General features: G+C 38.1%; 3 protein-coding genes across 3 annotated transcripts; all 3 read right to left on the reverse strand.

Annotated features, from left to right (window-relative positions):
• On the reverse strand, positions 1–485 carry LOC119769276. Its single transcript, XM_038261241.1, has 3 exons — positions 289–485; positions 78–228; positions 1–13 (listed from the first exon to the last, which is right to left on the reverse strand). Exons 1-3 carry the CDS (start codon positions 428–430, stop codon positions 1–3), a joined length of 306 nt encoding a protein of 101 aa, XP_038117169.1. The 5' UTR covers positions 431–485.
• Positions 486–3,825: 3,340 nt separating this feature from the next.
• On the reverse strand, positions 3,826–7,673 carry LOC119769277. The gene is made up of 2 exons (XM_038261242.1): positions 7,669–7,673; positions 3,826–4,211 (listed from the first exon to the last, which is right to left on the reverse strand). Exons 1-2 carry the CDS (start codon positions 7,671–7,673, stop codon positions 3,878–3,880), a joined length of 339 nt encoding a protein of 112 aa, XP_038117170.1. The 3' UTR covers positions 3,826–3,877.
• A 113-nt stretch (positions 7,674–7,786) lies between these two features.
• On the reverse strand, positions 7,787–9,077 carry LOC6033544. Its single transcript, XM_001843926.2, has 3 exons — positions 8,873–9,077; positions 8,600–8,758; positions 7,787–8,539 (listed from the first exon to the last, which is right to left on the reverse strand). Exons 1-3 carry the CDS (start codon positions 8,943–8,945, stop codon positions 8,034–8,036), a joined length of 738 nt encoding a protein of 245 aa, XP_001843978.2. The 5' UTR covers positions 8,946–9,077; the 3' UTR covers positions 7,787–8,033.

Here is a 9,077-nt window from a genome sequence, read left to right on the forward strand (position 1 = left end):
TTATCCAAATAACCTAAAAAGAATCAAAATGAATAAATGTACAAATTTTGTTAGTACTAAATTAGGATTTTACTCACAATGCACCTGCACCCAACGTGCCCAACGCTCCCAAGGTACCTAAGGCTCCCAACGCTCCAGCCGCTCCCAGGGCAGACGATACTGGACTGCTGAGGGAACTACTTCCTCCTCCACTTCCCCCTCCAAACAAAGCGTCTGATAGACTAGAACCTGTAACATATTTGGTGATGTCAGTTAAACCAAAGTTTTGAAGGTAAAAAAGAATCTTACTTGGTCTACCGGTGGAGTACGAGTAAGGTTGTTGGCCGCTAATGTACTGAGGCTGCTGATAATACTGGGGATATTGAGAATACTGGCTGTTGGGGTTGCTGCTGGTAGTACACCATCTGTTGAGGCCTTTGGTAAACCACATGTTGAGGCTGCTGATAGGTTACTACTTGAGGTTGAGCCGGTTGGACGTACGTTTGAACTGGGGCTGTAAAAACAGTTATTTGTTGCAAATTATTTGATGAGTTTGGTTTTACTTGTAATTAATAAAAAATGAAAATTCAAATTCGTTGAAATTTGCTGATTACTTTTGAGCCTAAAATTTAAAACAAAATTCTTGTGGCTTAGGACAATGATATCCTTAACTCACCAGGTTTAACAGTTTGTACAGCATCCACCACATTCGTGCCAATAACGCCACTTAATTGACCTGACGGTTGTGTCTCTGTAAAAACTTTAAATTTCAGAAACAATTTCTGACCTCCAAAACCTCACAAACAATCACCTGTGGGAGTAATAGCCACTCCAGGGGAATACTTTTGAGCTGGTTTGGCCAAAACCAAAAAACCGTGCCAACAAATCAGCAACAGCAGCAACGAAATTTGCGATGGTGCCATTTTCGAATCCTTTGAACGACTGAGCCGGCTAGTGATTGGTACTGAGGTGCTAACTCAACGCAGACTACGCACCCAACTTCGAGATTGTTCCATACTCGTGGTGGAGCTGACCTTTTTTTTGGGCAGTTAATTTATTCAGTTAAGTTTGATCCCTGGCCCCGAAAGATACACCCACAACATAAGTCAAATTTGAATTTTTCGAAAACTCTTCTTTTCAAACATAAACCGGTATTCAGGGATTCACACGCGCAAATCCCCAAGCTTCGCGATCTATCTCTGCTGTGCTTTAACACCTAGATGTATTTGAGGAATTTTATATTACTTACTTTGTGGCCTGTACGACTGATATGTTTGTGGTTGGTAGTCTACAAAAAATATTTCATTAATTAGTACGTTGGCACTTTCTTGTCTAATATAATCAAATCTTACATTGAATTTGCGGAGATGAAGTTATGGCTATTTTAGGAAATAAAAAAAATGATAAAAATTTATGGATGTATAAACTGATTGAAACTAACCCGAAGGCATTGATGTCCTCGTTGCAAAACTATTGAAACTTTGGGATGGACTATTAATATCTGCAAATCATAATTATATAGTTTAGTACCTGCTGAAAACAAATCACACATAACTTACATTGTGTGGCAACTGTTTGTGGGACAGCTGGTTGTGATAAAGAAACTGTAAATAAACCGCAGAAATGAATTCTCTGCGAACTAACTTATTTTACTCAAATTCACCTGAAGCTGTTGCCTTCGAACTTGAACTTTCACCGATTATTCCCTTGGCTTGACCAGGTACTTGATTAACTAAATGCATCAAAAAATCTCTACTATAGTTAAAAGTTTCAAAACAATAACCAATTTCACATCTGAACCTGTGGGCGTTATTGGGATTCCGGGTTTGAACTGTTGCGCCGGAAGTGTGAGGGCCACCTTCAAATGCAGCAAAACTACACAAAAACACAACAGCTTCATACTGCTCTTAGTCCGATTGCTCTCGCAGTTTCCGATTAACTAAAGTTTGCTTCCTGCGACAGATTCTAGAAACATCTAAAAATTTGGCTAGATTAAGCAAAACCAGTTTTAACGGTGGTCCGGAAGCAAATTTAAAGAGGCACTTTATGGTAATTTAGTGAATATATTTGCATACGCATGCAATGCGGTAGAGGATCGTTTTTCTATTTGTTTGATTGAAACTTATAGTAGGTATCAAATAACTTTCTCCTCCTGCTTTTTAAATTTTTAGTACCATGTTAATTTTATTATTATTTAATTTCCTTTTTTCCCTTCAATTTAATTATACTCTTAAACTTTTATTATGTCTATTCTAGGCAATGTTTGAGCAACTTCGAGCTTATGCATAAAATCGCATTTAAATTTAAATGATTTATGACGTGCAAAAGTGTTACATCATTAATGATGTAACATTCAGGATTTTTTTTCTGTGTACCCTATTGAAAACTGACATAAAAAATCTTTCTAAATACACAGCAAAAAAAATTGAATTTTGGAATGTTGAAAATTTGGTAGGTTGAATCTTACCTCTTTTTTGAGTAATATTACCTAAAAAATGTGTTAAAAATGTGAACCTAAAGAAATATTCACCAGAAACTGATGAAAATTTATGATTTTCTGATGTAATATTACAATTTTTTTCACACAAAATCTGTCACCATTTCCTGATTAAGCTTAAAATCCAGCCAGGGAGCATGTTGACAGCTTCCATATAGGGGGGGGGGCGACATCTATATCTCACTACAGGCAGCTCGACCGCAGCCATCACCAGGTGTCAATTACGTCACTAGAACAAAAGGGAACTGTCATTTACGGCACCAAAATAAAGCCAGAACAAAAGAGCAGCTGTTGATTACGGAACCAAAACAAATCAACTGCGCACTGTAAAAAAGTAAAAAACTTTTGGCATAAAATGGAAAGAAACTGATTATTTTAAATTCAAGTTTAAATAGTAGTGTATGTTTTTGAGATGATTTTTTCTCAATTTATGTGCAACATAAACTACTAAAGTTGGGTTCCTTAAGAACACATCTGACCGATAACCTCATTTAAAATTGTACTTTTATCACATGAAACGTTTAACAGAACTACTGTGTATGTTGACTTTTACTACACTAAATCAGAATTTATGTTATGAAAAAAATTAAATATAAATAAAAAAAAATGATTTCACTGTGCACAGTTTGCGCGTGATATTAATCTCAACCCCCAAGATGGCTGCCTTTAGCATCCCCCTGTTTCCATACAAACTGAGCATACCCGTTTTTTGTTAGCCCAGTGATCACACACAGCGCTTCCTGAGACAACAAAACATACTTCTCAAATCGTGATAGAGTCTTTTTTCAGGAAGAAAGTGGTAAGGGATTTTTTAAGGAATAAACTAGTACAATCGTTAATCAATTGTTAACTATTGAGGACACATTGCATAATATTAATTTTTGCATTTATAATCCAAAAAGGCACTTTCAGGCTCATCGCAACTGATTTTGGAGACATCAGATAAAAAAGACGGGATACTTTAAATTATATTTATTAATTTATTGAAATTTCTGACAATAATGTTCTAATATGTATAGCATTTTGTGATACATTTCATTTTAAAAAAATCGAAATTTTGCATAAAATTTTACATTATTGTTTATTTTTACAGTAAATTTTTGTATCTATATTTACTTATTTAAAAAAAGTGTCCACGTAGTTAAGGGCCATGTACAAATATATATTTTTTTTTAAATCAGCTCCGTGTAAAGAGGGTGTCAAACTAAAAGTTTACCCCGATGTTTTGATAACAATCGATGTCAAACCATCGGGGTTTCAGTGTAATGTTAATTTCACATTATACGATTGTTTTTGATCACGGCTTTATAAAATTTTCAGCTTAAAAATTTACACGAGTTTTATATAGGTTTCAATATTAATCTAATTTCACTTAAAATTTGATAACAAAATTACATAATCTCAGCTCCAACTAATCGACTGCCCCCTTGAAATCTGCGGACGACCATTCTTGCCCACGCTGAACCCGTTCGAGTACGCAATCGAGAGTGTTTTACGGCCGGGCAGCTGGTACGACTGGCTGCCCGAAAACGACGCCGACCCGGCCAACCCTTTGGGTCCAACGCTGAATCCCTGGGACGCGGCATTGGCCGCCGATGCACCAAACGAACCGAGAGGTCCTCCGCTCTGGAAAGACTGAGCCTGCGCGTTCGCCGCACTCGATCCGAATCCGTGCGGCCCGAAGCCACTACTGAAGGCGTTTGCGTTGGCTCTGGAACTGCCGAAGCCGAAGCCGCTAAAAATTTGGAGAAAAATGTGGTTAGACTAGAATTCTAATTGGTAGCAGTTTAAAATGGTTGAACTTACCCCAGTTGTCGCTGAATTGATTGCTGATTCCTCTAAGCTTCTCCTTTGATAAATTGCTATAAATTAGAAATAAAACATGGAATTGATGAACCTTTATCAAATTTCATTAAACTCTTACCGTTTGCTGAATGTATGAAAACTCCCAACACCACAGTTAAGCCAAAGATATTAAATAAATCTTTCATTCTGACTAAAATTTTAAATTTCCGGAGGTAACCTTGGGTGTGTTCGGTAGGCCGTTGAAGCGTCATTGGAAAATAAATATTCATTGATACCAGGTTTTATACTCGGCTTTTGGTAGAATAGTGTAACATAGGTGGAACCACATGGATTATCGTTATACTACACAGAAAAAAAATATGGTGATATTCATCAGGAAATGGTGACAGATTTTGTGGCAAAAAAACGTGTAATTTTACATCAGAAAATGGTGAATTTGCATCAGTTTCTGATGAATATTCATCAGGTTCACATTTTTACACATTGTTTGATAATATTACTCAAAAAAGAGGTATTATTCAACCAACCAAATTTTCAACATTCAAAAATTCAACTTTTTTTGCTGTGTAGAAACAACTTAGAAAAATCTGGAAACTCAGGGTGATATTTTTTTCATTCAAGTGAATGCATATAATATTCAAACGCTAAGTGGGTGATCATCACCCTAGCGCGAACCTGTCTATATTGAACAGGATTGGATGTTTGAGGGAATTCCCCAAAAATGTGTAGGTTTCACTTTATGTAACTTTATCGTTCGGAACAGAAGCTTTTCAACTGAGTTTAGATTGGTAAAATTTGAAATAATGCTATTGCAAATAATTACAAAGTTTATGTCACCAAAATAGAGCCATTTTTTTTTTCAAAAAACTTCAAAATTTTAATGACAACAGAAGTCTAATCAACTGTACACTATATGAAACGCATTTCCCTGCATTAAAAATTATATTTTGCATTTTGGGACTCTTTAAAAAATATTTTAACGATGATTTCAAAACAACTGGACTGGACATTTAGAATGAGAGTAATTCTCGCTGAAAGTGGACCACTATTTACACAAGGTGCGTAAAAATCAAAAGCAAGGTTTTTTTTAATAGCCCCCACCAAGTTATGAATGAAACCATGCTTGGTTGGTTAAATTTGTCCCTCACCTCGGCGCCACGATGCTAAAACATTTTTTTAAATTGGTAATTTTTTGACTTAGGCGCGTCTATAAAATTGCTAATAACTTTGCAAAACTTCAACGAACCCTTGATGTTTAGGGGTGTTTTGGAAATGGAAATGAGCAGAGCTTTCGAATGCATTTGTCAGAAAAATACCGTTCCATACATTTTTTAGACACAAAACACCAATGTATTTTTAAAAGTCATTTTTGAAGGCCGGCGCCCCGCTTTATCGAAAATCTGACAAATCCATTCGAAAGCTGAGACGATTTCACATAAAGGACCAATAAATCTAAGGTGTATGTTCCTCCTATCTTTTTTAATCTAATTTTGATTCCGCGAGCGCAGCTCTCCGTTCGCATTTCGGGTGCCCAAAATGTTGCAATTTGCTTGCCCCATTTTAAGGTTTTGTCAAAAAATATAGGTGCTCACTTTTTAAATGATAGTTTATTGTCCAAGGATCAAGATGAACTATCGATAATTGACCAATATTGGTTTTTGGGCTCTTCGAGGCAATTCAATGTCGAAAAATTGCTTGTTTTTCACTAGCGATTAAAACTACAGCATATTACCGCAAATAATATTTGGGCGTGGCTACAAATCTTTACTGTTTATCTGAAATTTGATTTCAGATCCGAATTCAGCGACCAACATAACTATAAGAAACCATACTCTGGCCTACAAAACATATGCCGCATGTAAATAATAGGCCGTGCTTGTTAATTCTGACAAATTTGTAAAATTGGCACTTTTTTTTCTCACTAAAACTAAAATATCTTGGCACTGGAGTATCGAAATTACGTAATCTTTTAGAGAAAAATGTTCGTGGTGAAATTTCCTACATGCTACATTCATTAGTTTTACTGAAAAAAACGTCCACCCAATTGAAAGTGAGCATTTAACAAAAAAAAAAAAAGAACAAGCAATTTTTCGACATTAAATTGCCTCGAAGAGCCCAAAAACCAATATTGGTCAATTATCGATAGTTCATCTTGATCCTTGGACAATAAACTATCATTTAAAAAGTGAGCACCTATATTTTTTGACAAAACCTTAAAATGGGGCAAGCAAATTGCAACATTTTGGGCACCCGAAATGCGAACGGAGCGCTGCGCTCGCGGAATCAAAATTAGATTAAAAAATATAGGATGAACATACACCTTAGATTTATTGGTCCTTCATGTGAAATCGTCTCAGCTTTCGAATGGATTTGTCAGATTTTCGATAAAGCGGGGCGCCGGCCTTCAAAAATGACTTTTAAAAATACATTGGTGTTTTGTGGCAAAAAAATGTATGGAACGGTATTTTTCTGACAAATGCATTCGAAAGCTCTGCTCATTTCCTTTCCAAAACACCCCTAAACATCAAGGGTTCGTTGAAGTTTTGCAAAGTTATTAGCAATTTCATAGACGCGCCGTGGCGCCGAGGTGAGGGACAAATTTAACCAACCAAGCATGGTTTCATTCATAACTTGGTGGGGGCTATTAAAAAAAACCTTGCTTTTGATTTTTACGCACCTTGTGTAAATAGTGGTCCACTTTCAGCGAGAATTACTCATGAATTGAATTATTTTTTTCGGATTAGGGCTAAACCGTATATTTGCCAATTTTATGTGATACATCACTTGACGTTTTGATCACAGAGTAAACAAAATCCATTTTTATATATGAAATTATTATTATTTAAATCAAATTTACAACACTAGCAATTCATAATAGTGTGAGATTACCCGTAGATTTCGAATGTGCTAAAATTTAGCCCAAAAAGTAATTGTTGGCCTACAAGGCAAAAGTAAATGGTGTAAAATGTTTGTTATAGGAAAATCGTAAAACTGTGAACAAAAAATTGCGATTGACCAAAAAGTTGAAACAGGCTTATAGTCCACAAAATTCTCTTGCTTTCGACCTAAGGGAGTAATAGTGTTGGATCTTGTTTCAAAAAAATATTGGAGTTTTTAGAAATAGTCAAATCAATCCCGGATCTTTAAGGCACTTTTTGAAGTGCTTCAAAAGACCTTTCCAATTCAACTATGAGGATTTTATTTTTGAAAGTTGTAGGAAAATGCGAGTTATTTTATGTTTTTATTGTTTTTTGGACCTCAAACTTCATTGCCCGTTTAATTACACTTCCCTTTGTCGTAGATGGCTCAGAAATGGCATTTGTTCCAACGCTGATAGTTCAATCTAAATCAGGGCGGGTGCAATGCACTAATTTGAATATACCGACTCCATTGCTTATAGCTAATTGCTTGCGGCTTCTGCCTCATATGCAGAAGGAACAAGGATCGAATCCCGCCCATTATCCAGAAATCAAGGCATGTGATATTATGCCATAGTAAAGCCAATTTTTTGTTCACAACTCGATGTATTTGAACGATTTTCTGAGATTTTTCCTTGTTAAATCACAAAATAAATAGTGAACCCTTGTCGCTGTACTACAAAACTAATCGATTAGCTTGCACTATGCCATTGCGTTATCCTAAGGGGTGTGGAGGGAAGGCAAAATTTGACCGTAGTTACACTTAATAAGTTAGGGAGGGACTGTGGGACGGTACGGAACCTTATCGCTAAAGCAGAACACTGGACAAGCGTCTAGTACTTCCGGGCACGCAGCTTGGCGGGCTTCTTCTTGAGCTGGGCCACCGGAGTCTTCTTCAGGTCAGCCGATGCCGCGGCCGCTGGGCTTCCGTAGGCGGTGGCCGTGCTGTGCGCCGATCCTCCCTTGCCGGTGCTGTACGAGTTGGCGATCGCGATGGCTCCTCCGTTGGTGCTTCCGAAGTTGATCGGGAAGTAGGTGTTGGGCAGGGCCGGACGGGCACCACGACGTCCCACGAACACTTCCTCTTCGTCTTCCTCGGCGGACTCCAGCTGAACGGTGACCTTCTTCTTCTGGTCCGGGATCACGACGGGGGCAACCGGAGCGGCCTGGGGTTCCTCGGCGAGGGGCTCTTCGATCTCGTGAACCGCCGGAACGTCATACTGGGGAGCATCAGCTTCGGCCGGGTAGGCTTCCTCTGGGAAAGCTTCAGCCACGGACTGCACACTCTGGTCGGCCTGAACCGGCAGTTCAGCACTTTCCACATCCGAGTTCTGGCAGTCTACAATGAAGGACGATAAATTTGTGGTTCCTGAACGCGTTGACCCGGCCAAGTTCTTACCCTTCAGATACGTTCCAGTGGCGATGGTGTTTCCGGCGGCAAAGGCAGATACTCCGGCGGAACGGCGTTGGTTCTGCAGTTGCTGGTTTTGGTAGTGGAATCCGTACATTGCCTGCTGTGGAGCCATGTAGGGCATCGCCTGACGGTAGTACATGATAGCTGACGGTAATAGGGGTAAAACATTGATCGATTAGTATCACTGAAAGCCTTTTTGAGATGTTCACTGAAGATCACTGAATTTGTATCACATAAAAGTCCATCTTATTCACGCACCATTTCTCATCGGGATTGTGTACGCCGCACTCACGCCGCACAGGGCCACAAAAAGAGCAACGATCTTGATCATTTTCACTGTAATTTTGTATTTTTCGCTTGTTACACTTAAGATTTTGTTTTACTCGTTACGAAATTTCGTATCTTCAGCTGAAGTTGAGCAAATATCGGGCGCTAAACTTAAACTACTGTTTATTGGATAAGT

This window comes from Culex quinquefasciatus, chromosome 3, assembly GCF_015732765.1.
Source record: "Culex quinquefasciatus strain JHB chromosome 3, VPISU_Cqui_1.0_pri_paternal, whole genome shotgun sequence".
Classification (NCBI taxonomy): domain Eukaryota; kingdom Metazoa; phylum Arthropoda; class Insecta; order Diptera; family Culicidae; genus Culex; species Culex quinquefasciatus.

What these genes read in the sequence shown, in the direction of transcription:
- LOC119769276 (XM_038261241.1), bottom strand. Translation starts at nt 430, where the DNA reads ATGTGGTTTACCAAAGGCCTCAACAGATGGTGTACTACCAGCAGCAAC. An exon ending in GTACTCCACCGGTAGACCAA is followed by an intron (nt 229 to 288) that starts GTAAGATTCTTT and finishes AATATGTTACAG; the next exon opens with GTTCTAGTCTATCAGACGCT.
- LOC6033544 (XM_001843926.2), bottom strand. Translation starts at nt 8,945, where the DNA reads ATGATCAAGATCGTTGCTCTTTTTGTGGCCCTGTGCGGCGTGAGTGCG. An exon ending in CACAATCCCGATGAGAAATG is followed by an intron (nt 8,759 to 8,872) that starts GTGCGTGAATAA and finishes TATTACCGTCAG; the next exon opens with CTATCATGTACTACCGTCAG. An exon ending in CACTGGAACGTATCTGAAGG is followed by an intron (nt 8,540 to 8,599) that starts GTAAGAACTTGG and finishes CCTTCATTGTAG; the next exon opens with ACTGCCAGAACTCGGATGTG.